The 27765-nt window shown below is 42.1% G+C and overlaps 1 protein-coding gene across 4 annotated transcripts; it reads right to left on the reverse strand.

Annotated features, from left to right (window-relative positions):
* Positions 1 to 459: 459 nt before the first annotated feature.
* Positions 460 to 27316, reverse strand: DNAJC18 (DnaJ heat shock protein family (Hsp40) member C18). Of its 4 annotated transcripts, none has more exons than XM_042936692.1 (9): positions 27153 to 27316; positions 24260 to 24346; positions 22022 to 22208; positions 14924 to 15069; positions 11822 to 12007; positions 10538 to 10653; positions 9428 to 9537; positions 7010 to 7182; positions 460 to 2214 (listed from the first exon to the last, which is right to left on the reverse strand). In XM_042936692.1, the coding sequence occupies exons 2-9, from the start codon at positions 24297 to 24299 to the stop codon at positions 2090 to 2092; spliced, it is 1083 nt and encodes a 360-aa protein (XP_042792626.1). In that variant the 5' UTR covers positions 24300 to 24346; positions 27153 to 27316; the 3' UTR covers positions 460 to 2089. The 4 variants fall into 4 exon arrangements, with proteins under 4 accessions (XP_042792626.1, XP_042792628.1, XP_042792631.1 ...); XM_042936694.1 differs by having other exon boundaries at positions 27241 to 27311; XM_042936697.1 differs by lacking the exon at positions 24260 to 24346.
* Positions 27317 to 27765: the final 449 nt, after the last annotated feature.

The raw sequence follows: 27765 nt of genomic DNA on the forward strand, positions 1-27765 counted from the left end.
ACAAGAGACCTGACATTTAATGGAGTTAGTTTTGCCTCTATTTAGTATCATCACAGATAATTCATCTCTGCCATGAAATCTATGTCAAGTCAATTTAATTATGGCCCATTTTCTAGCAGAGATTGGAGTTGGGGAGAGAAGAGCTTTGATTTTTATGTGTATAGGAAAACTTTCCATCGGCCTGTTTGGCTCACAGGCATATTGTATAGTATAAATCTCCTCAATTACTCAGAAAGGATCAAGGAAGTCCCCCAAACCAGGAAGATAGATCTAGTTGGGCAGAAAAATCTGGCGTTTCTAGAACTGCTCCCTCCCACAGCTGAGCAGTTGCCCCCTACCAGCCACCAAAGATCCACTCTTCACCTCTAGACCCATCTCCTGACCCTGTGGAATGTCCATGTTGAACCATACTAGACACATCTGCCTAAATTATGGCTATGAATCTGAAAGGAGAAACTCTACTTTGGAAATCAGTTTTAATAAGGGAACTTTTCTTTCATCCTGGAGTCCAGAGTACAGTCACCTACTGATTTTCCAGGTTCTGGTTCATAATGATCTAGGCGGTTCAATCCTGGCAGCTCACCTTGGCCAGGCTAAGGGATCCCATGTTCCAGTGGGGTTTGGAGGGCCAAGAGGGCCCAGAGGGCCCAAGAGGGACAAGAGGGCCCGGAACCACAAGGCCAAGGAAACAGCTTACTTCTTCCTTGTCATCAGTGGGAGTGGCTACCTGCCTTTGAGTGGCTATTCTGCTTTGTATACAGAATTATTTTAGAGAGGGTCTTGCTTCTAAAGACCAAGGAAGAAGTGTCCTGAATGAATGCAGGACTGCCATAAAAAGGATACAGGGTTACAGTGTCAGGGGGGACCAGGGCATCCTAAGATTATGCCTTAACAATCTGGCTAGAATCACCAGACAAATGGGAATGATCTCACACTTCCTTCTTGATAATCAGCCTAGCTCTGCCACTACCAATTGTATGACTGGGTCAACCATTCATCCTCTCTGGGCCAACGTTCTCTTTCATAAAAAAAAGGGGGGGGGGGAAGGGTAACATGTCTCCTTCACAGCATTATGAGGAGGCTAAAGTAAGAAACTATATGTGGGAGCCTCTGCTTCACACCAGGCACTCAATAAATGTTGACTACATGGAAAAGCATCTCATATAACAAAATGTAGGGCATTGGGTTAAACACAGTGACTGCTTGGGACCAATACCAGACCTCCAAAGCCACAGAAACCGGGTCTTTCCCTTCTAGATCTAGGCTTGAGCAACCATCCTGGTTGGCTGGCAATGCCTATTCTTAGGTCTGACTTCTCTGGGGTGGAGGGACTCTGGTCAAATGTCATGCTGCAGGAGGAAACTCAGTCTTGCATTTTTACCTTTATCTCCGTACCCCTGCTCTCTGCTGCTGAGTTGTCCATGGAACTGTTTCACCCAATAGCTTTTACTTTCTGGACCCTCGACAAGAGAAAGGGTTAAGGAAGTAAAAGAAACTCAAATCAGGCAGTTTGCTAATGCTAGTAACTTTGAACAGAGATAGGCAAATGGGAAAACTATTGTCCGTAATAGCTGACATCTCTCCACATTCCCCTTAGAAAATGCAAGCGTGGTGGGCCCATGTTCCAAGGGCGGAATGCTAGGGGACATGATGACTTTCATGAGGGGAGAGGGATCATTCTTCGTGCACACTGTAAACAACTAATATTAAGCTGCTTTGGCTATGCCTAGGAATGGCTGGGCATTGAGATTTAACTGAAGAAGGGAAGGAGGAAGAATATGTAGATCTGCTCTGGGATGCCTGAATCCCAATCCTAGAGGCAGGGTAGGCACGGAGCAAGGGGACTACATCAAACGCTCTGCCGTTAATTCAACTTAGATGAACTGTTCATGGCTCCTGGAGCCAATCCCCAGGAAAGATTCTGCGATGACAAGTCTGGCTCCATGCTCAAGTGCCTTCAACTCTGCCCACCAAAGTTAGCAAGTTGTAAAATGTTCATCATTTCTTAATTTTGTATTATAAAATGGAATTAGGAACATAAATAGTAACAAGTAGCAAAACCCCGACCCTGTGTAGGGCCATCATCCTCTCAGCCACCTCTGCGTAGGCCGATAAGTTTGGAAAGTTTTTCACAGTTTTCAAGTTTCAGTGACTCTGCCTTCTGTTTCAATCGTTCATCTCTGTATAATCCTGCCAAATTTGTCAATTCCGACTCTGAAAGATAAAAGAGGTAACAGTTCATCAAGAGAGTTAACCTCCTTTGTTTCGTTTCAATATTTCTGGAGTCAAAGCCCCTTTTACTTTATTTCATGCTTTTTCTTTTAATTAAATTTAGGAAACGCTTACTCATTTATTCAAGAAACCTGAATCCAGCAGCTATACTACACCAGGTGCTAAGGATTAAAGGACACCTGTGGTCCCAGAGTCCTACAGTATCCGTGCTCAATTATAAAAGCGCCGGACTTAGTTCTTATCAATAGAACATTTGGCACCAGACTTAGGAAACATGCACGTGTGCAGTAAGAGGAGACTCCGTTTCGTGGCCTTCCTACGAATGGCATTCAGATGGCAGTCGGGAGAGAATGGAGGCCAATCGCCCGTTCCTGTCATCTGAAACAAAGACAGCTGCTCCATTCTGTCCCCTGCGTTGCTGGATCATAACTCATACATGCTAACTGACACAGAGCCTCCCTCCAGTGGGTATGCCTTCTATAGAAGGCCAAGTTGCTGGCGGCTTTCTTCATTCCCTCACCACATGTGGGGTCTCTAACTCAAAGGCCAAAGGCAGCTGGGCTCTTTTAAAAGTGAAATCATCTGGATCCAGTGACCTTTGGCTCCTTGACTAAATGAATTTCATTTTCTCTTCATGGTGGAGAAGGTCATTCTATTTTTAACCAGAATATAATCTCCGCTGTCTTTCCCGACTCAACGGTGGTTTGGCTGCCTCTATTTTTCATTCCTTTGTCAAGTTTCAGAGACGTTCTTAGGAAGGAAAGCCTGAAAAGCACCCCCAGAGACGTGTTGTGTATTAACAGGATGGAATGCTTGGATGGGCCGTGTGGCTTCTGAAAGCCTCCGACAGCAGGCAGCTACTCCGTGTTTAAAGGACCATACTTGTGAAAATGCTATTTTAACCATTTTGAAATATGTCTATCCATTCTGAATCATCCTGCCAACAGATTTTGTTTTTCTTGGTGGGACGAGAGGCACCTGTCTCTGATTAATCAGCAAACTGACTAGAAATAGGAATTAATACTTAGCCAGGGGGAACAATGGGCATTGGTTTCTGAATAAATTTCTATCAACACAAAACACTGTCTGGCATTTCTGCTCACAATGATTCTATTTACACCAAGTAAGGCCCAAAGTGCAGATTAAGTGCAGGACTCCAGGGTGAGGGGTGGCCACGCATGAGAACCCTCCCTCTACAATGGAGGCTCAGAGCCTGGGCCCTAGCCCAGCAGTTGCTTGGCAAGCAGTGTGCCTCCTGGGCCCAAGAACAATGCGCTCTCACCCCCTGGCGAGGGTGCCCGCACTGCCTGCTAGTAGGAGCTTGCCTTGGCACAGTCATGCTCGCAGGCTTCCTGGAGAACGTATGCCACACCCAAATGAGAGCCCTCCGCTCCTGAGGCCAGCCCACTGCACTAACTCCATTTCTCTGGCTTCTCTGGCATGTGGGAAACCTGTTCAGGAGGACTCTGTAAAATGAGTCTATGCCTTTGGTCCTCTGGAGTCACAGCTATGCCAGTATACGGAACAGATTTCTGTGGCTTTGTTTTTCCTTGCAATGATTTCCTTACGTTTTTTGCTTGCTGAGCTTACCTAAATGCCTTATTGCCTGGAATCTCACTCTACAAAACACTAAGGGCTCATGATTCTTACTATTTTCTACACTGAAGCCCACTCTAAGAGGCTGATAAAGGAGAACTGTACATATACGAATGCTTTTCTCAAACTATCACACAGCTTTTCATAAGGTTCATTAAAACCAAGTTTCAATGCTCCAGAGGTTGAGACCCCTGCTCCAGAGCAATGACTTTGCAACAATGTCAGTGTTTCAAGGAACCAGTCCCAAATGCCCATTACTAGGCTTAGAGAAACTTCTCTCCAAACTGTCAGTGAATGCTTTTGTCCTTCAATGAGTAAAAGGTCAATTCAACTAATATGTTACTTTTGACATACTTTGTCAAAATTCAGTAACTTCTAAGTAAAAAAAAAAAAAATCTGTAGGAGGGGCATCAAGAGAACAGCTTTTCTTCTTCACAAAATGTTTCCCTTGACCTGTGATAGAAGGACAGAGTATTGAGGCTTCCAGGGAAACTGACTCAGGCAAATTGCTTAAGAAGCACATCCCAGAGCCTCTCCCAAGAACACTCTGCTCTCATGTGGTCAGGAAGACCACAATGGATCCCAACCATCCTCAGGATCCAGCCACATGAGACAGTTCTACATCCAGGCTAGCAAGACTATGCAAGGCCTGGACTCCATCAGGAACCGGGTATTTAATATGTGCCAGATACCATGCTAAGCATTATACCCATACCATCTTCTATGACCCATACAGCATCTCTAGGAGGAAGTGCATTTTATCCCCATTTCAAAGCCTAAGCTTCTACCCACTGTGCTACCCTGCTCCAGGGCATGGAGAGAAATGCTCCTCTGCCAGGCAGGGCCAGGATCTCAGCTCAGCTCTGTCAGGCCAGGAGGCAGATCCTGCCTGTTACTTTTGTCCCATCAGCCCAGTGGCATGGCCACTTCCCCTGGCATTGGGTTTATTATCTAGATGCAGCTGTGAAGGAGTAAACAGGGCAATCAGTGTTCATCGTAAGGGATTACTCATAGAAATTCACTCAGATTAAGCATTCTAAGGCAAAACAGAGAAAAGAGATGAACAAAAGTTTTAAAAAGACAATGGCTAACTTTGCTAAAAACAGTTTCCATTCGATATGTTGCCAAGAGTGAACTTTGTTCTCAAGTGGGTTTATTTTTACAACCTCCAAGTGCTAAATTTAACCTTGTTGGCTGCACTTGCTGCTGGATCCGGAGGACAGATGCCGTTCATTCTCAGATGGCATTTGGGTTGTGCAGAGACTCTGGACAGCCACCATCCTTAAATGCCAGAAATAGACTTTTAAAGGGTGTGTGCTGATCACCCCCTGTTCGGAACTTGTGGGTACATGCATCATGCTTACCCACTGGATTCTTATTTATACCCAGAGAGGACCAAACGCCTGAAGCTAGCCTCATGGAGATGGGGAGATAAGCCAAAAAACGACCTTGGATGTAATCCTTACCATAAGATCCAGCTGGGGAGTGTACGTGGGTGGGCGTGTGTTTGACGAATGTGAAATACAGGTTTTCATCCAGTTCTTGTGCAAAGCAACAAATGCAAAACCCTCCAGGGCACAGTACAATGGGGACTTTTAGGACACACACTGTGGCCGTCACCTGACTTAGATCCATGTGTTAAATGCCTTTCTGTCAAAAGCCTTTTCTTGCTCCAAAATTCTTTCCTGATTTTTGAAACTTGCAACACCTAGTTTGACATGAGGTAGGGTAATTCCTGACCCCTCAGGTTTTTCAGTATTTTTCAATAAATTTTTGAAGCAACTTCCCCCTGCTTAATTTACCCTTTCATCCCATGGTAATTGCCTATCAAGCTCCTAGTGCACGTGAGGGTTCAGGTGGGCTCTGCCCTACTGAAATAGAGGGCAGAGACAAGGTCCCTAAAGGCCAGGGTAAGGACATTAACCCCCATCTGTGATTCTAAATCCACATTTTCGTTTTTTCCAGTCCTGAGAATCCTCTCTTCAAAAGCTATTGGTTGGGCACCTGTTCTGAATCAAGGACCATGCCAGGGGCCTGGAACACGAGATTGGTAAGCCATGGCTCTTATCCTCAGAGAACCCACAGTCCAACAGTGAGATGGACATTTACCTACAGAACACTAACACTGAAGACAGTACTGTGTTAGCAGGATGAACAAAGTGTTTTAAGAACACACAGGAAGGAGAGATTAACTTGGGGGTAGGGTGGGGATGCATGATGGGTCAGCAAGGGCTTAGCAGCACTGTGACAGAAGAGCTACTTTCATCAGGCACTGTTAGACCTTTAATAATACCCAGTAATACTGTTTTAAAAAATGAGTTAGTTTGCTTTTTAAAAATTAACCAAAGCCAAGTTTTTATAAGATATGGGTATTAAGGTATGCATGTGTGTGGTGTGCACATGATTGTGTACGTGTATCTGTGGAATTCAAACAGGATGAAAAGTGAACCTGTTGGCTGAGAGGCAGGACTACCCCTGCTACCAGCACTCCCCATTAACACTCGGTTGGAACTGGAAGCCACCTGGCAGACCCTTTTACCCCCACTGTCTCCAGAGAGGGAAAAGAGTTCAAGGCCTGCTCAAACGCACCCTTACTGAAGGGGCAGACCCAGGAGGGGTCAATTTTGATCTATGTGGCCACAGCCAACTAGAACTGGCTTTTGGTCTGGCTCAAAAACTTGGTCTGGATCGATCAGATTTCCCTGTAGGGAGGGTGGAATTAGGAAAGTGGACCAATCGAGCTAGGACTGAGAACTTATGGAGGAAGCTTGTGATGTAGAAAGGGGCCAGTAACTAGTGGGGCTGTGGAAGCTGGGAGAGTGATGATGAGGGCAGCAACCAAAGCCAACCAGGGCAAAGCCAGGTTGTGAAGAAGGAAAGCTTGAAGAAGCAAAGGCAGGCAGCTGGCAGAGAGGACAGGCGGGCAGATGAACAGAGAGAGGTGGACACTCAGAGACACAAAGATAGGCAACTAGGGCTGAATGACTAAGTTCCTAAGGTTTCCAAGTCCTGGCCACATGGATCCTGTCAATTAACTTCACTTTTTTGTAGTATCCTGAATGGGCCTCTGTCCACATAAACAGGTATGACTCAAACAAGGAGAAAGAATGGACCCAGAAGCTGGGAATGCCTTGGGTTGGAAGTACGACCACCAGTGAAAGCCCCTTCTAGAACATCTTACTTTGTTGTTTCTCCTTCCAACAACTTGTCTGGATGTAATCAATGTAATCCTTCTCTATCGTCTTCTCCAGGTCCCGTAGAGAGGCTCCTCTGTAGGCCTTCTCAAAGTTTTTATCCACAAAGTAAGGCACCTGCAGGTTCTGTGTTTCTCTAGAGATGGTGTAGCCCAAGGTCCTGAGACAAGGAGAGAGAGTCTCGGGTAAGCTTTTTATATTTGGCAATATCACTCTTAGCACTGGCTGCATAGATGTCATAACCATAATCACATTTTCATAGGGCAGACACAAGTGTCAATGTCTAATACACCTAACATTTATAATTTCCCTGGCAAAGTAATGACTGTAATGTCATCATTATATGAGCATGTCATACTGTGAATTCAGCTTTGGTATGGTTACTTTATTCTCTTAAAGGATTTACCTCTCTTATATTGCTTTCTGTGCTAAAAGTTAAATGCTGAATGTTTAAAAAAATTTTGTATATTGTGCAGGACCTAGCATGGTACTTGGCACAGAGTGGGCTATTGGTAAATGTTGGTTGAATGAACTGATTGTTACAGTAAACTATTCACACATAACCAAACAGCTTAGAACCAACCTAGTATCAATTTTTAGGACATGTAAAAAGTACTTCACACATAGCTGCTAAGTGAGAACTGCAAAAATATCAGACAAAGATTTTAGTAATGCTTTTGCACTAACTCTCTGTGGGTCTGATCTGTCCAATGGCATATGGTGCTCAGAAACATCAGTAGGTCTGGGTTAACTAAATACTAACCATAAGGAAGTATAGAAGGGATCTCAAATTCAAGTTAAAACAATGTGATAGCAATATGCAAAATCCAAGCTAGTTTTACTTAACCTAGACAAATTCCATCTCGACTGAGGTATATTTGACATTTTCCCAGCTTCCTCCTTTCATCTCTCTACTTAAGGATTTTGCTGAATGTCTCAGTGTTTAGGCCATGACTTCTCCCACCTCCGTCTAGGAAGGTGTTAGCAGGGCAAGTTCCTCCCTGCCGCAGTAGCTGCACAAGAAAGGAGGTAGCAATGGCAAATGGGAACATGGGAAGTCGGAAAATAGAGGGAATCAGGCCAGTGTGACCTGATAGTAATAACTTCTCTCTGATTCTCAGCTTTCCTTTATGTAAAATGAAGATACTGATCTAGAATACAGTCTTCATTCTACAGTGATCACCAGAAAAGACTTTTTTTCCCCATTATGCCCCATGGCTTCCACATTTTGTAAGTTTTCAAAAAAATTTTTTTTAGAGATTTTATTTTAAGGGACACCTGGGTGGCTCAGTCGGTTAAGCGTCCAACTTTGGCTCACGGTTCGTGGGTTCGAGCCCCGCATTGGGCTCTGTGCTGAAGCCTGGAGCCTGCTTTGGATTTTGCGTCTCCCTTTCTCTCTTTGTCCCTTCCCTGCCCATGCTCTGTCTCTGTCTCTCAAAAAATGGATAAATGTTAAAAAAATAATAATAAAATATTTTAAGTAACCTCTAAACTCAATTTGGGGCTCGAACTCATAACCCCGAGATCAAGAATCTAATGCTCTACTGATTCAACAAGGTGCCCCCATTTTGTAAGGTTTTTGTCTGCTAAACTATAATAATGAGTAATGACTCATTTCTCATTTAACTTAAAATAATTAATCCAGTGATTCTCTAATGTTAATATGGACCAGAGTTATTTGGAGGGCTTATTAAAACTCAGATTGCTAGTTCTCATCCTCAGAGTTTCTGATTCAGTATATATGGAGTGAAGCTTAAGAGTTTGCCTTTCTAACAAGCTGGCAGTTGATGTTGATGATGCTGGTCTGGGGACCAAACTTTGAAAGCTGAATTAATTGAAATAATTGAAGAAACAAAAAATTCCTATCTGAGCTCATAATTTGCATGCAATACAAACATTACAATGAATTTCTATATTTTCAGTAAAAGCAAAGAAATGTGATACTATGGTTTGACTTTGTAGCCTCGTCATGAATAAATGTCCTATTCTTGCAATTACTTAAATAGAAAATAGTCACTAGATCTCAGATACTCTTTTCCTGACCCAGAGGGGTCCAGCGATTCAATCACAAGCTCAATTCGGTCCTTTCTAAATCTCACATGGTATGACAAGAATTTAATCTGAAACTGAAGTTAGTCTACTAATCTTTCAGAAACCAGTTGCTGCTGTTCTGCGGCTGATCAGATGATGTCGCTGTAAAACAAAACAATCCATGTCCTGAGCACACAGGAAACTGCCTATAGTATTTTTGAGTCTCTGCTCTTTACTATCCAGCTGTTCCTTTAAACACAAAATCAGTGTTTTCTACAAAGGGGAAATGAAATGTTAGCATCGTACCAGCAAAACGTTCAAGTCTTTCACCCTCCAAATTGTTGTTAAGAAAGATTTAAAAATATATGACTTACGATTTATAGAATAGACTATATGGGGGATTAGCAGCTAGCAGCTGAGTAATAACAGATATAATCACAATCACCAGAACTGGAAGTAACTGAATAAATGCAGAATACGTATTCTGGAAAAGAGGAAACAATATTTGGTATAAGTGGTCTTCGTTAATATAAAGCTTACAGAAAATAGGATAGTTTTCACAAAGAAAATACAAATAAATTACTGCAATGTACTGCACAAAGCCCAAGGCTTCTAGGAAGTCTGTACTTTCTGCTGAGAAGTACCAAACACTCTGTCCTCTGTGCTGAGAAGGCTGAAGGAGACCCACCCAAAACCTATATTGACACACAGTAATTCTCATGCAGCCCCGTTTTCTAAGACCAGTGAAACAGACAACGCTGGGTGAGTCTGCCCAGACTGTGACCCTCACAGGGCCATGTTAGTATTATGTAGCTTTGATGCCTTGGCCACAGCTGAATGGACTGGGGACATCTAACCCCAGCAGGGATAATCACATTTTCCCTCCTAGGAATTTGGAATTGACATTCACTTTTCACTGCTAGGCAGTCACCTGAAGGACACACACTCTTAGGCAGTGGAGGCTGCTGTTTGCAAGAGGAAGTAGAACAAGCCAGGCTGCTTAGAGAGAATAAAACAGATGCAGAGAGGCAGGAGAAGTGGAGACAATCTGGCCACAAATAGTCTGGCAGTATAGGTGCCTGACTGTACCTTAGTTTCTGGTTCCTGTCTGTCATGAGACCCAGCTGTGCGTCCTGCCCTTGAGCTTCATGAGACCCCCTAGATCCCTTACTTTAAATTCCCTTTAGTTCTGAGTATTTTGAAGGGGGTTCCTATTTTCTGCAGGGAAGAAAATTTTGATGAAGACAGCCCCACAGGAGAACTGATTTCCTGGAACAGCCACCAAAGGATGGGTGGGGAAGGAGGTACCATTCGGGCCTATTTGAGCCAATTATCCACCTCTTCCTACCACTGCTTCTGCTCTCCTAAAACACATTTTAACAACATAACTCACATTGAACTTCTAAATCCTGATCATATGCACCATAAAAGTCAGCTCAGTACAAGTGTTTATGAGCAGCAGTTCTGCTGTTCTCCCTCGGTACCTGAGGCTTTTCTTCTTCTTCTTCTTCTTCCTTCCGTGTCTGCATCCTCTCATGTCGGTGCCTCCGGCGATAATAGTGACTGTCATCTGTCACATTTGAAAACATATGAATGTTTCCTGGAAAAGAAAGGAAAACATAGCAGGGCGCCTGGCTGGCTCAGTCGGTAGAGCAGGCAACTCTTGATCTAGGGGTCATGAGTTTGAGCCCCACGTTGAGTGTAGAGATTATTTTTAAAAAATAATAATAAAATAAAATAAAAATCATGCTTGCACATGCAAAATTCAAAAAGAAAGAAAAAAAAGAAAGACATAGTATAGGATATGGCAAACACTCTTTCCTTGCTTTTTCTAAGCTTGTTTCCAGTTTGTTCCCTCCCAGGTTCTTTGAGGGTAGAGTATTGTCCAATTTTAGTCAGTAGAAAAATAAAATAGTAGGTAAGCCAAGTGAACCAGTTAGAAATGGAATGTGCTTAGCTCTCCTGCCTTTATTTACATAGTCCTTTGTGGGGCACCTGGGTGGCTCAGTCAGTTAAGCTTCTCATTCTTGATTTTGGCTCAGGTCATGATCTCACGGTTGTGACCCCACATCAGGCTTTGTGCTGGGCGTGGAGCCTGCTTAAGATTCTCTCTCTCTCCCTCTGACCTTTTCCTCCACTCACTCACGTGTGCTCTCTCTCTCTCTCTCTCTCTCTCTCTCAAATAAAATAATAATAAATAAATAAATAAATAGTCTTTTGTAACTAGTGAGTGAGAGAATCCCAAAAGGCCAGTAAAGAAAGAACATTTGGGCCATGAATCCTGTCTGATATGCTCATGTCTGCTTCCTTGCCCAATATTAGATTATATTTAGTATCTTTAATAGCAACTCATAAAATTCAATTTACTTCCTGGACATTTAATTATTCCAACTTCCAACTCTCTAGGGGTATTTTTCTAACTTTTATCTTTATATAACTGCTATTTTACAATAATGATAATAGGCATCTTGCTACTTATTTATAAAGCACTTAAAAATCTAATTCTCACAGCAGCCCTATGAAGCAGAGGTTATCTGCCCCATTTCTCAGGTGAGGAAATAGGATCAGAGAGACCAGGTGATTTGGTTAAAATCATGCACAGTTGGAGGCTGGAGACCTGCCTCAAACCCAAGCTCATCTGATTCCAATTTCTTGCTCTTCCCACCATACCATAGTCTCTCTATTCAGATCCTTACACAGGAACTTGCTGAGATATAGAGATAGAGAGAGAGAGATAAAATTTTAAGTGATAATTTTGAAATACTAACCTGTAGGAAAATGTCCTCCAAAGAAGACATTGAATAGTTCTTCTGGAGTGATGTCTGCTTCGAAGTCCCTGTAATAGCTGTAAGGTCTGCCTCGAGGGGCAGTAAAAGTCACCTGTTCATCTCCATATTCATCATAGCGGAGTCTCTTGTCAGGATTACTCAGAACTGCAAAGGCATTTCCTATGGCTGCAACCAAAACCCAAAAATACCTGAGTACACAGTCTTTGCTGTAGCTGAGGGTGATCACTGTAGCAGCAATGAAGAGCCCAGAGTTTTTGGGTGCTGGATGACTTCACAGGGGCCTAGGGAAAGGTGCTTGGGCCTAGAGAGTTCACCAGAGTTCTTGCCCTTGACATTTTCCACAATATAGTTTGATAAGCCAGAAGCAATACTGGACTCAAAATGAGCTAAAAACTACTGCTTTCATTCATCAAAAATGTGTCCTTATTTCACTTGAGAGCAATTACTTTATGGTTGGAAACAGTTCATACATAAGCAGTGGTATTCTAGCGTGAAGTCATAAACAGTTTCTTGAATAAAAGAGTCAGTACAATTACAGCTTGGCTAAAAGCAGAGTCCTTGGGGCACCTGGGTGACTCAGTTGGTTAAGTGTCCGACTTGATTTTGGCTCAGGTCATGATCTCATGACTTCATGAGATCGAGCCTGAGTCAGGCTCTCCGCTCACAGCACGGAGCCTGCTTGGTATTTTCTCTCCCTCTCTCTCTGCCCCTCCTTCCTCAAAATAAATAAACTTTAAAAATAAATAAATAAAAGCAAAGTCCTCACTAATCACAGTCTCGTTTCAGCTTACTTTAGAAAGTGGTCTTTAGAAATTAAGAAATATAGGGGCACCTGGGTGGCTTGGTCAGTTAAGCGTCCAACTTCGGCTCAGGTCATGATCTCGCAGCTTGTGAGTTCGAGTCCCGCATCAGGCTGTGCTGACAGCTCAGAGCCTGAAGCCTGCTTTGGATTCTGTGTCTCCCTCTCTCTTTGCCCCTCCCCTGCTTACACTGTCTCTCTGCCTCTCTCTCTCTCAAAAATAAATATTTAAAAAATTAAAAAAAAAAAGAAATTAAGAAATATATCTCCAATGTCTCAGTGATGGGTCAAAAACTGAATAGATTACACATGCTGACCATCATCTCCCTATGCACAAACATACAAATTTTGTCTAATTTCACTTAAACATAAAATCAATACCACTAATCAAAGAAACCTTGAAAAACAAATCTTTTTTTTTTTTAACATTTATTTATTTTTGAGAGACAGGGACAGAGCATGAGTGGGGGAGGGGCAGAGAGAGAGAAGGAGACACGGAATCTGAAGCAGGCTGCAGGCTCTGAGCAAGCTGTCAGCACAGAGCCTGATATGGGGCTTGAACCCATGAACTGTGAGATCATGACCTGAGCTGAAGTCGGATGCTCAACCGACTGAGCCACCCAGGCTCCCCGAAAAACAAATCTTTAAGACATCCCCAATCCCTACCTTTAATTCAGTCAGCACTATCAGAAACATAGTCAGAAGGAACATTTCTTTATGATTCTTCTAGTGAGGGAATTATATTAAATGTTTATAGCAATAAAAAAGCTAAGCAGAAAAAAAACCAAAAAAGGCTAACTAGAGTTGCTTTAACATTACATCCCTTGAAATCTGACAGATTTCTCATAGATATGGCATTGATCTATGAGATACTTTACATGAAGATGTAAAGACAATGTGGGTTATCTATTTGTTTCCATGTAGAAACTGTGGGGAGGATAAGATTCACAATGGCACATCAATACAGGGAGATTGTCCTTTGACATAAATGTTGACTTTTAAAGTGTTCTCAGAGCTATCATGTTTTTCTTAAGAAAAATTCCAAATCAACAGAAACATTGAAAAAATAGTGAAAAACACCCTTTCCCTTGATTCATAAATTGTTAGCATTTTGCCACATTGCTTCCCCCAACTTTCCATACACACATACACACATACATAAATACATATAGTAGGTATACATTTCTTTTGCTGAACCATTTGAAAGTAGGCTGCAGATATTATGCACTTCATCCCTAAATATTCCAGCACGTATCTCCTAAAACAATCTTCTACATGATCACAGTACTGTTATCATAGCTAAGAAAATTAACATCAATTCATGCAATTCATGCAAGGTCTGTGTATTGCATTTGCTTTTATATCCCTTTCATTTCTTTTCATCTAGATTAGTCCCTCCACCTTTTCTACTTTTCATTATATTCACTTTTTTGAAGAGCAGGTCAGTGTTCTTTGTAGAATGGCCCATATTTTGATTGTTTCCTCATTATTATTATTTTTTTAATGTTTATTTATTCTCGAGAGAGAGAGCATGAGTGAGGGAGGAGCAGAGAGAGAGAGAGACAGAGAGAGAGAGAGAGAGAGGGAGAGGGAGACACAGAATCCAAAGCAGGCTCCAGGCTCCGAGCTGTCAACACAGAGCCTGATGCGGGGCTTGAATTCACAAACCGTGAGATCATGACCTGAGCCGAAGTCAGACGCCTATCTGACTGAGCCACCCACATGCCCCAGTGATTTCTTCATTATTAGATTCAGGTCAAATATTTTGGCAAGAATACCACAGAGGTGCCATACCACATAATGTTAGGTGGGGCCAGTATTGGTGACAATAAGTTGGATCACTTGGTTAAAGTGGTGACAGCTAGATATCTCCATTGTAAAGGAATTTTTCTGCTTTGTCATCAGTAAGTATTCTGGAGGATGATACTCTGACATCATGGGTCCTATTCAACAAAAACCCATCACAAGCAGTTTTAACAACCATTGATAATCCTTGACTGAATCAATGGCTTCACTGGGGGTGAAGCTGTTAAGTAAGATTTTTATTTATGTATTAAGTATAAAAACATACTGTTACAGAGAAACCAAATATTTTTTTCCGAAAGAAATTAAGATAAGTGAATGAAAACAGGAGGGAGCCATGCTGATTATTACTATTTAAGAGGTGAAAGGAAAAAAGGCCCTGTTTGTAGCATTATAAAACAATTACAGGGGAGGCTGAAAATGACTTGTGACCAAATATCATAAGAAGGGCAGAATTAAACATTAATTCAGGATCAGACCTTTGAAAGCATCTGTCGCTCCAGGAGCACAATTCTTGTCAGGGTGAAATTTCAGGGCAAGTTTTCGGTAAGCTTTCTTAAGCTCTTCATCACTGGCATTTCGAGACACGCCTAAAATTTCATAGTAATTTCTGCATTTCTTGATCCTAAAAAGACACATCAGAAACATGTATGTCTACAAAGTCCCCTTTTGTGCAATTCACTGTAAAATAGTACCTTGATCCTCCGGTATGTGAGCCCAAAACAAACCCAAAACAAACCTAAAAGAAAATTGGTGAATACATTAATGAAACATTCAAATTGATTAACAATGTCGTCCTCCCACCAAGAGCGTAATGCCTTTCCAAGTATTTTCACATCTAATATTTTATTCTTCCTAAATCCCTGCAAGTGGGTAGAATAAACATGCTCATCCTTAAATCAAGGTGCAGGCTAAGCCCCTGAGAGTTGAATCACAGGATAGCAAAGCCAGAAGAAACATCTAATCACCCTAGTTATTTCTCTCTCTCTCTCTCTCTCTCTCTCTCTCTCTCTCTCTCTCTCTCATTTTCCTTATGGCTACCTTTTAAAACTTTGTTTTAAAAAGTTAATATATAGGGGCACCTGGGTGGCTCACTCGGTGCAGCATCCAACTCTTGGTTTTGGCTAGGGTCATGATCTCATGGTTTGTGGGTTCCAGCCCTGCGTGGGGCACCACACAGCGTGGAGCTTGCTTGGGATTCTCTCTCCTCCTTGCTCTTTCTCTGCCCCTCCCCAGCTCGTGCTCTCTCAAACACAAACAAACTTAAAAAACTTACTGCTTCCCCATTCCCTACCCCTCAAGCTCCCACCCTAAGGACAACCACTATTAGAAGTTTTCTGTGAATGCTGTGTATAGCATGAGTATGTGTATAGACATGTCTCCACATTTTTCTAAACCTAAATAGGAGCATATTGTAATTACTTTTATACATCATTTTTTATTTATTTTTTATTTTTTTAATTTTTTATTTTTTTTAACGTTTATTCATTTTTTGAGACAGAGAGAGACAGAGCATGAATGGGGGAAGGTCAGAGAGACAGGGAGACACAGAGTCTGAAACAGGCTCCAGGCTCTGAGCTGTCAGCACAGAGCCCGACACGGGGCTCGAACTCACAGACCGTGAGATCATGACCTGAGCCGAAGTCAGACACCCAACCGACTGAGCCACCCAGGCACCCCTATACATCGTTTTTTAAAAAACCAACAGTTTGGGGCACCTGGGTGGCTCAGTCAGTTAAGCTACCAACTCTTGATTTCAGCTCGGGTCAAGATCTCATGGTTCCTGAGATTGAGCCCTGGGTCATCTGGCTCCACACTGATAGCATGGAGCCTGCTTGCGATTCTCTCTCCTCTTCTCTCTCTGCCCCTTTCTCACACACTCTCTCACTCAAAAATAAATAAACATTAAAAAAATTTTAAAAACCAACAGTTTATCTTAGAGATTGATCCATAACATACAGAAACGAGTACAGGATAATAATGTAGACCAGAGTGGCAGTCCTGGACTTTTTTTTTTTTAAGTTTATTTATTTTTGAGAGAAAGAGATAGAGCGTGAGTGGGGGAGGGGCAAAGAGAGGGGGAGACAGAATCTGAAGCAGGCTCCAGGCTCTGAGCTGTCCGCAGAGCCCGACTCAGGGCTCAAACTCATGAACTGAGAGATCGTGACCTGTGCCAAAGTTGGACACTTAACCAACCGAGCCACCCAGGCACCCAAAGTCTTGGACTTTTTGATCTCTGAAGTTTTGTTTGTTTGTTTAAGTTTATTTACTTATTTTGAAAGAGAGAGAAAGCATGACTTGAGGAGGGGTAGAGAGAAAGGGAGAGAGAGAATCCCAAGCAGGCTTTGCACTGTCAGGGCCAAAATCAAGTCGCACACCACCCAGGTACCCCAATCTCTGAAGTTTTTATACTCCTAAAAATTATTGAAGTTCCCCAAAGAGCTTTTGTTTATATGAGTTGTATCTATCAATATTTATCAAATTAGAAATGAAAACAAGAAATTTTAAAACATGGTGATGATATAACTGCATATCAGGTAGCCTCTCAAAAATTCCACAGTACAATCACGAGAGAATGAGAGTGAAAAAGGCAAATAATGTGTTTATATTATTATTAAAGTTGTTGTAAACTTGCAGACCCCCTGATGGTTTTGGGGTTTCCAAGCCATACTTAGAGAAATGTTGTATTAGAGCATAATTCTGGAGTCAGGATGCCTTGGTTGGGATCTTATCTTGCTGTGTACTTAACCTCTGTGCCTTGGTGTTATCTTCTGAAATGGGCTAGTAATTTCAACTGTGTATCATGAGCTGTTATGATTTAAATGAAGTATTCATCAAAATGCTTGGTAGCATGTAACACATAAATATTGGCCATTGTATATCTATGTCATTCTTTTCAAAAGCTGCATATTATTGTATTTTATGGATTATATATATCCCCTAATCACGGGCACTTAGGATGTCTCCAGTCTTTTGCAACTACACAGTCCGTTTAGGCAGAGCCTTGCTGAAGAGTTCAAAGTAAGTCAGCATCGCAGGCTGGACTGTAAAGCAGAGTCTGGAATGTCAGTCATGGTCCTTCTCCAAGAGCTGCCCATGGGGATCCTTTGGGTTCCCAGCCCAGTTTCCAATCCCTGCTTCCGTGGCAGATACTCCTCTGCCTCTTTCTCTCTTTTGTATAAACTTTTATTTGTCTTAAAACAGCTTTATTGAGCTATAATTCATATATCATAAAATTCATTCTTTTAAAATATACAATTTATTGATTTTTAAGTATATTCACAGAGTTGTGCACCCATCAACACTATCTAATTCCAGAAATTTTCATTACTCCAAAAGAAACCTCGTACTCATTATTAGTCAGGCCTCTTTCTACTTCCCAACCTCTAGCAACCACTGTCTCTATAAATCTGCCATTCTGGACATTTCATATAAAAGGAATGATACAATACGTGGACTTTTGTGTCTGGCTTCTTTGACTAGCATGATGTTCAAGGTTCATTAATGTTGTAGAATGTATCAGTACTTGGTTCCTTTTATTACCAAAAAGTATTCAGTATTCATTGTATGGATATTCCCAATTTTGTTATCCATTCATCAATTAATCAGCTTGCAGGTTGTTTCCATCTGGGGGTATTATGGATAATGCTGTTTGAACATTCATGTTTTATGTGGAAGTATGTTTTGATTTCTCTTGGTACACACCTGGAAGTGGCTAGGTCATGTGCTATGTTTAAACTTTCTGAGGATCTGGCATTCTATTTTCCAAACTGGATGTACAATTTTACATTCCTACAAGCGATATACAAGGGTTCCAATTTCTCCACATTCCTATCAACACTTGCTATTGTCCATCTTTTTGATTATTGCCATCCTAGTGGGTATGAGGTGGTGTGGTATCTCATTGTGGGTTTCGTTTGTATTTCCCTAATGACTAATGATAATGATACTGAGCAACTTTTCACATGCTTATTGGCCATTTGTATATCTTCTTCTTTTTTTTTTTTTTAGAGCCATTTGTATATATTCTTTGGAGGAATGCCTATTTAGATCCTTTGCCCATTTTTATCTTTTTTTTTTTTTTTGTTTAGAGAGGGTACATGCATGAGTGGGGGAGAAGCATAAAGAGAGAGGGAGAGACTGCTCTGAAGGGGGCACAAGAGGGGCAGAGAGAGACTCCCACGCAGCCCTGGGAGAGGCTGGAACTCGCCAGCTGTGAGATCATAACCTGAGCCGAAATCAGGAGTCAGACACTTAACCAGACATCTGAGCCACCCAGGCGTCTCAACACATTTATTAAAGACAATTCTTTCTTCTGTTAAATTGCCTTGCCTTGTTTTTGGGTTTTTTTTGCCTTGTTTTTTTTAAAGTTATTTCTACAACCAGTGTGGGGCTCAAACTCAGGACCCCGAGATCAAGAGTCACATGCTCTACTGACTGAGCAAGCGAGGCGTCCCTGCCTTGGCACTCTTGTCAAAAAATCAAATGACCCTACATATAAAGACTTACTTCTAGACTCTCAAGTCTATTCAATTGATCTACATGTCTATCCTATGCTAGTCTACGCTATCTTCATTATTATAGCTTTGAAATAAGTTTTTGAATTGAATTGGGACGTGTGACTTCTCCAACTTTGTTCTTTTTTAAGACTGTTTTGGCTATTCTGGGTCCCTTGCATTACCATATGAATTTTAGGATGAGCTTGTCAATTTCTGTAAAAAAGGCAGTGAGGTGATGGGAGGGTAAGTGATGGGTATTGAGGAGGGCACCTGTTGGGATGAGCACTGGGTGTTGTATGGAAACCAATTTGATAATAAATTTCACATTAAAAAAAAGGCAGTGAGGAATTTGATATGTTGAATCTACTGATCAATTTGAGTAGTATTACCATATTTCCAATATTAACTCTTACAATCCATGAACACAGGCTATCTTCCCATTTATTTAGATCTTTAATTTCCTTAAATGAAGTTTTGTAGTTTTCAATGTACATCTTACACTTCTTTCATTAAATTTATTCCTAAGCATTTTATACTTTTTTGATGGTGTTGTAAATGAAATTGTTTTCTATTTTTGGATTGTTCATTGTAGGGTATAGAAAAACAATGATTTTTGTATACTGATCTTGTATTTTGCAACTTTGTTGAACTCATTTATTAGTTCTAAGAGTGTGTGCATGTGTATCCCTTAGGATTTTCTATATTATATCATTCATCTGTGAATACAGTTTTATTTCTTTCCAATCTGCATGGATGATTTCTATATTTCTTTTTCTTACTTAAGTGCCCTGGCTCGAACCTCTACTACAAGGTTGAATAGAAGTGACTAGAGTGAACATACTTGTCTTTTTCTTGATTTGGAGATCATGCAGTTGTTTACCATTAAGTATGATGATGTTAGCTGTGGGTTTTTGGTAGATGGTTTTTATCAGCTGAGAAGCTTCTATTCCTATGGTGTTAAGCACTGTTATCATGAAAGAGTGCTCGAAAAAAGAAAGAAAATGTTGAATTTTGTCAAATGCTTTTTCTGCGCCTATTAAAATGATCATGTGGCTTTTGTCCCTTATCCTATTAATATGGTGCATCACACTGATTTTCATGTGTTAACCTCCTGGGATAAATACCATTTGATCAAGGTATATAATCCTCTTCATACGTTTCATACGTTTTTATATGTCGCTAGAATCTATACCCATAAGGGATATTGATTGATAGTTTAGTTTTCTTATGATGTCTTTTGTCTGTTTTTAGTTATAGGGTAATACTGGCCCCCTAGAATGATTTGGGATGTATTCCTCTCTCTTTGTATTTTTTGTAATAGTTTATAAAGGATTAATTAATTCTTCTTCAAACATTTGGTTGAATTCACCAGTGAAGGCTTCTGGACGTAGGTTTTTCTTTGTAGGAAAAAATTTTTTTAAGTTTATTTATTTATTTTGAGAGACAGCATGAGTGGGGAAGGGGCAGAGAGAGAGGAAGAGAGAAAGAATCCCAAGCAGGTTCTGTGCTGCCAGTGCAGAGCCCGACTATGGGGCTGGAACTCACAAAACCATGAGATCATGACCTGAGCTGAAACCAAGAGTTGGATGCTTAACCAATTGAGCCACCCAGGCTCCCCTCTGTGGGAAATTTTTTGATGTTAATTCAGTCTCTGTATTTGTAGTAGGTCCATATGCTTTTTTCTTTTTTTTTAATATTTGTTTATTTTGAGAGAGAGAGTGTTCACATGCAGAACCAACTGAGCCACCCAGACATCAGTCTTCTTCTTTTTTTTTGAGCGGGGGTAGTAAGTGAGCAAGGGGCAGACAGACAGAGAACCCCACGAGGGGTAGAAAGAGAGAAAGAGAGAGAAGTGGGGCTCAGTTGAAGTGGGGCTTGTGTTCACCCAAAGCAGGGCTCGAGCTCACCCAATGTAGGACTTTAATTCATGAACCATGGATCATGACCTGAGGTGAAGGCTGATGCTTAAGGACTGAGCCACCCAGGCACCCTATCTTCTTTTTCTTCTTGAATAAGTTCAGTAGTTTGTCCCTTTCTACAAATTTGTCTGTTTCATCCAGGTTATCTAATTTGTTGACATACGTTTGTTCATAGTATTCTTTTAAAATCTTTATTACTATTGTAAGACTGGTAGTGATGTCCCCTCTTTCATTTCTGATTTTAGTTATTTGAGTCTTCTTTTTCTTGGTTAGCCTAGCTAAAGATTTGTCAATTTTGTTGATGTTTAAAAAAAACAACTTTCAGGGGTGCCTGGGTGGTTCAGTCAGTTGGGCGTCCAACTCCTGATTTCAGCTCAGGTCATGATCTCAGGGTTCATGGGATCAAGCTCTGAGTTGGGCTCTATGCTTTCAGCGGGGAGCCTGCTTGTATTTTCTCTCTCCTCTCCCTCTGCCCCTCCTGCAGCTCACTCTCTCTCTCTCTCAAAATAAATAAATAAACATTAGGAAAAAAAACTTTTTGGTTTTATTGATTTTCTGTTGTTCTAACCTCTATTTCATTTATTTCCACTCTGTTTTATTTCCTTCATTCTGCTTGCCTGGATTTAGTTTATTCTTTTTACTCTTTTTCTGGTTTGTTAAGGTAGAAGATTAGCTTATTGATTTGAGATTTTTAAATATAAATGTAAATATAAATGTAAATAAATATATACATATATACATATATATATATATATATATATATATATATATATATATATATATTAACATTTAGAGCTATAAATGTCCTTCTAAGTATTGCTGTAGCTGTATCCTATACATTTTGGTATGTTGTATTTTCATTTTCATTCATCTCAAAGTTATTTCCTAATTTTTCTTATGATTTCTTCTGTGACCTATTTGTTATTTACGAACATACTACTTAATTTTCACATATTTGTGAATTTCCTAAATTTGCTTCTGTTGTCGATTTCAGAAACATACACTGTATGATTTTAATCCTTTTATTGTCACTTGCTTTGTGGCCCAACATCTGATCTATCCTGGAGAATGCTTCATGCATACTTGAGAAGAAATAGATAACACATTTTGTCAGGAACTCTACATTAAAATCACTCATTTTGTCCCATCACAGACTCACCTTTGTACCCCAAGCAGCTGCTCCTCAGTGTAAGTGGCACTCCCCTCACCCTGCCGGGTTTGGTTCCACTCATTCTCAGACTTCTTTTCCTTTTGCATTTTCATGCAGTTACAGCAACCACAGGGGTCATGACTTTCAGGAGGTCTATCTTCTGGGTATTTGTTTCTTCTAACTGCGTCAATGTAAGCTGCAAAGCAATAGCCCCTCCATTAGGTCTCATTCTGATCTGCAATCAACTTTGCTACCTGCCCTAACTATCAGGGAGGCTGCCTGTAGGCATGAGTGTGAGGGCCAAACCTCTGAATCATAGTGACTTTTAAGCATCCATATAAAACTGAACAAACATCTTCCTTGAGAAGACAATGTAGTAAATATGAAAGCAACCGTGAAAAACATACAATGCCAGAAACATGAAGCATAATAACGTCCACAGCAAATATTCAGCAAATATTTTGAATCTGAGCCAGAAAAGGAGCATAAGAGGCGTGTGCTCAATAGCTTGCCTTTCAGGAGGTGTCTGCCCAATACTCTGCCTTTAGTGCAGTGCAGGAGAAGCCTATTTTTCTGTGATCCACGGTCAGAAGTGACACTGCTCATAAAATAGTTTTTTGTTGTTGCAATGCCTCCTACCAGTAAGATTTAAAGTAGGGTGAGTTCAGTCCTTTTATTATTATTATTATTATTATTATTATTATTATTATTATTTAAGTTTTATTTATTTCAGCAACCTCTACAGCCCACATGGGGCTTAAACTCAGAACCTGAGATCAAGAGCCACACACAGGGGCACCTGGGTGGCTCAGACAGTTAAGTGTTTGACTTCAGCTCAGGTCATAATCTCATGGTTCATGAGTTTGAGCCCTGTGTGGGGCTCTGTGCTGACAGCTCAGAGCCTGGAGCCTGCTTTGGATTCTGTGTCTCCCTCTCTCTCTGCCCCTCACCTGCTCACGCTTTGTCTCTCTCTCCCTCTCAAAAAATAAATAAACATTAAAAAAAAAAAATACAGTCACACATTCTTCGACTGAGTCAGCCAGGCCCTCCTCAGTTCTTTTAAACTAACATCTATAGAATAAGACACTTGGCTAGGTAGATCAAGGAGATGTACAGATAAGACTTACTTCTGACCACAAAGAGGTTATAGTTTGAAGGGAAACGTTTCAATTAACACCTGAGAGGATGTAAAAAAAAGGCCACAGCAATCCAGTCAAAGAAGGCAGATCTGGGAAAGGCTTTAAAACATCTCTCCTGCCAAAAATCCCTTAGTGACTACCCAAGGGACTGCCCTTCCCCCAAATTTCATATCATAGTCCCAGCCTACCTTTCCAGCCTCCTCCTTCACAACATGCTTGCTCCTTTACAGTCTATGCTCTAGCCAGATCAAACACCTTTCAGATCAGCAATGCTTTCTCTTTCCTCTGTGCCTTGTACATACTGTTCCCTCTGCCTGCAACATTCTTCGTCTAAGTCAGCCTAACTCCAACACATCCTTCGTGCCATCATATATAACACTTTCTCCATAAGGCCTCCGCTGACACCCAAGCTGTCAGTGTGCTTCTCAAACCTACGATCTTGCTGTATAGCCCAGGACTTAGTGGCTCTGTTTTATAATTGTCTGTTTACCTATCATACTCCCTCAGTGGACTCAGAGTTCTGTGATCTCAGGAGCCCAAATCGATGTCAAATCCCTGATGCACAATCAGCATAATGCTGGGCCCATAATAGGTATTGAATCAACACTCTTTGCTTGACTGCAGGATGGAAAAGGTCAGCCTACGGGTCCTGATGCGGGCTGCAGGGACAGGACCAAACGGAGAGGTAGAGTCAGGCGGCCTAGTTTGGCGGCGAGGATAAGGGCCTGAAAAGCAAGTCCGGGCGGAGGGGGTCCTCATCACTCTGCTAACCTTCTGGACACCTAAGCACGGACGGGGCCCGACCACCGTGGGCCCTAGGTTGGGCACTAGCGGAGGCGGGGCTGGGGGCCGGAGGCAAAAATGTCATCACGGGTGACTCTGGGCTCCTGGACGGTGCCTTTGCTTGAGTCAGCGCTCCTGATTTCCAGATCTCAGCCCCTGCCCTGGCGGTCCCCCACCTAATTCGGAATACTACTCAGACTCAGCATCTTATCATAGGCCTCCATCCCTTACCTCAGGCCCAAGAACTTAGCCCTCAGGCATCTTAAGGAGCCTCATCCCTGTCCTGAACTTTGCCTTGTCCCACCCTCCGGCAAGGACCTGGTACCTTCTGTCCACCGCTCCCCGCTGCCCAGAGTCGCAGCCATATCGGTCCCCAATCAGCAGGTCGGCCGAGCCTCCCCGGCGCCCGAGGCTGAAAGGGACGGGGCAAGAAGCGCGGGGCATTCTGGTCATTGTAGTCCAACTCATAGGAGCTGCGGTACATTGGACTACAACTCCCGGCAGGCTCCACGCGAGGGGCCAGCCGAATTGTAGCTGTACGAGGGGCTTGGTCTTTGGAAGTGAGGTTTGTGGTGGTTTGTTGCTGCTGGTTGGCTGATGGGCTACTCGGACCACACTTGCTTCTGTGGAGTGGGGATAATGGCTTCGGCCTCGCCTAACACTGGGGACGTTCAAGGAGGCGCGATGAGATCCTGCCCGGGAAAGATGCTGCAAACTAGTCTAGGGGTTGATAGTATGACTATTCATCTCGGGGATGTCTTTTAAAAATATACGCTAATGCCTGTTCTCTGCAAAGTGTGTTAGGTCCTGGAGATTGAGAGACAAGTTTTGGGGATGCTAATCCAATCCTGATAATTTAAGAGCCAAGAAAATAGAAAAGTGAGGTCGATTTACGTAGTTAGAGAGCAGTCTGGATACACCCCTTTTCGTCCATCTGCTCTAGCACAGCATCATTAGAGGGACCTCTAGGTCCCTCTAGGGGCAGGGACAGAGAAAGAAGAAAAGGGCAGGCACTGGAGCCGGCGTTAAATCCCCTATCTTTGCTCTTCCTTATCCTTCATCCATCCCATCCTACTCCAGGGCACCCCTGAGATTTTCTCCTCTGTTCCACCCCAGTCATTTCCTTGGCCATTCCTTTCTTTTCAGAAGACCTTGGAAATTAGTAAAAGACAAGTGAAATATTCCTGCCTTTTCCCACTCAGGTCTGCATGGGGACCAGCAAAGAATAAAAGCAGTTCTCAGTGTTATTACAGACTGAATGCCTGCAGCCGAGTTGGGATGGCTAAAGATCAGGTTTCAAAAATGAAATGTGATCATATACATCCACAAACAAAATATTACTTAGAATTCATTGAGATCTTACCAGGAAGACCAAAACAGTGTGCCAACTATGATTTCAACCAGCAGCTATTTAGGAGGTTGGGGCGGGACAGGGAGATGAACAGCCTGAGACACAAACTGAAAAGGTAAAAGGCTCCAGTCCTATGGAGTTCTCTGCATTCCGTGCAGTCAGCTGTGGCCCTGGGGTGTTTGAGATCAGTGTGCTCACAGAAGGGTGGGTCCTAAAGAAGCCACTCGTGTTCTGCAGACAAGGGACCTGATCAGGGATATACATTAGGTGGTTGAATGTAAAAAGGTTATTTATTTGGTTTTGGTAAATTAAACAAACTGCTCTAAAATATGGACAGGGGAAGGTAGGGTATGCCTCTGAGTCCGGGGGCACAGGGCTAAGGTCTGGTGGTACTGAGAGATGTCAGAGTACTATGAAGTTAGAGGTATCTGGTTGGGAGTGGGGGTGCTAGAGCACTGTAGGGAGTAATTGGATTGAGAATTATGGGCCTACTTAGGTCTAGAGTCCAGGATCAAGAATGCTGGACAAGATTTGGAAAGCTGCAGTTTTTTGGAAGTGCTTGATACCTCAACAACCTTTCTCATTATTCTCTAAAACCTCACTCCCCACTCCTTTTCTAGACAACTTACTTAGTCCTAGATCAGTAAAAAATGACTCAGCATGGCAACCTTCTCAGATATTGCCATGCAGATGTACCCATTATCTCATTTACACCTCAATTAACACTTCTGGATGAATCTTTCTATGACTGTAGCACTAGGACTAACTTAGAACTCCAAACCTCAATATTTAGAACACTTCTGTGCCAACTTTGGCTGAAGCACACCAACCACTCAACAAAATAATTCCCATTATCAAATTCAGTCTCTGGTAAAAAAGGAAGCTATGGGCTCAGAAGGTTCAGGATGGTGGTGCTTGGGGAAAGTAACCAGCAGGAAGAGTGAGGAAGCAACTGGGAAGGAAATAAGAGAAGAGAAATTGGGATCTCTAAGGCAGTTCTCAAGGAGGACAACGTAAGTGTAGAAAGAAATTCAAAGAAGTGATAACGGACACCCACAAATCCAGAGGGAGACTGCTGAGCAGAGCCACACAATGATTTCCAACAGATTCAAGTAGAACTGAGTAGCAGTAACCTGGCTTGGGGGAATTGTGTGCATGAAGTAGACCAAGAGGCCTGCGATGATCCTTTATCTGCTAAACTATTTTGCTTAGGGCTGGCCTCAGACATCTATCAATTTTCTCTACTTACTTTTAGAAATATTTGTTGAACTGTAGTGAATTTTTGGTGGTGATTTTTGGAGGTTTGCCTTGTGCCCTATATGATTGAGATGCTGCCCCATCTAGCCCTGGAAGAAAGATACTGAGTAAATGATCCCTCTGTCCAACTGGGCCTGTGTGCCTGAGTTGATTTGTCAGTTGCCCTCCCATAAGATGGGGGAAGAAGCAAAAGAAAGACACCCATCCCACCACCTGTTTCTGCTTTGAGCCCGTCTAATCCTATGTTAGAATAGGGAGGAAGCTATCTTGTAAATGGCCACCATCCTGTTGTCTAGACATCAAGGAAGAGATACTGTCTCAGGGAAGCTGCAGGGGCTGCAGGAGGCTGCGCTCAGATTTCCTGTCAGAGGTGGGGTCTTGTATTTGCATAAATAGTAGGATCCTCCAGCAGAACTCCCTCTAATATAGTTTGCTAGAGAACAGGATTCAGCATTAAGTGAATTCATCCTTGACACCTTCTCAAAAGATAGCTATTTAGCAACAGGAAAATCAACATGGCTAATGTATTACGGCAATGTCGGTTTCAGGATAAAAGCCATGCAATCTCATATTAATACCAGTTCACCTCCTCTCCCCCAGATATAAATACCTTATGACTAACAGCTCATATTTGCAGGACATTGTCCAGAGTCAGGGGGAAGTTTGTGGCCTTAGAATGGAGACATCAACTGAGTTACCTAGAGTGAAACTCATGTTCTTGACCTAATTAGTCCAGTATGATAAGCAGCTGAATTAAGTGTCCATGGCAGCCAGAATAACAATAACTGTTCCAACAGAATCCAGTACTTCTAGACATTGTTATGTCATCAGGAGCGTTCTGTCTCAATGATGGAGTTTTTTTGTACTGGATCCGACTAGGAAGTCATGTGCTTTTTGCAGTGTGGCTTAAATAAATATATCTGAGCTATATTTTTAATGCTGTAGTATTGCTGTTATAGGTTGGAAATAGACTCTAAGACTCTGAGATTTGAATGCTGAAGGTTTACTGGTGATTGCTCTTGGGAAGAAGAGCTGTGAGGAGTGAGGGAAGCAGGGTTGGGCAAAGGAGAAAATTGAGGGAAGAGGTTCACATCCTCCTGCCACCCCCACCAACCAGTCATCAACCAGCTATGAGCCCCTGGCAGCCAACACTCCTAACAGCTGGAAAAAAAGTGCCCTGATCTTGAAATGGGACTGGGATGGTGTTATTCCACATTGTCTGC

The sequence above is a fragment of the Panthera leo genome, chromosome A1 (genome assembly GCF_018350215.1).
Source record: "Panthera leo isolate Ple1 chromosome A1, P.leo_Ple1_pat1.1, whole genome shotgun sequence".
Classification (NCBI taxonomy): domain Eukaryota; kingdom Metazoa; phylum Chordata; class Mammalia; order Carnivora; family Felidae; genus Panthera; species Panthera leo.

Excerpts from the sequence above, each read along its gene's own strand:
- DNAJC18 (XM_042936692.1), bottom strand. The coding sequence starts at position 24,299 with ATGGCTGCGACTCTGGGCAGCGGGGAGCGGTGGACAGAAG. Across the intron at positions 22,209-24,259 it reads CGGGGAGCGGTGGACAGAAG|CTTACATTGACGCAGTTAGA; the intron begins GTACCAGGTCCT and ends ATTGCTTTGCAG. Across the intron at positions 15,070-22,021 it reads CAGCTGCTTGGGGTACAAAG|GATCAAGAAATGCAGAAATT; the intron begins GTGAGTCTGTGA and ends GTGTCTTTTTAG.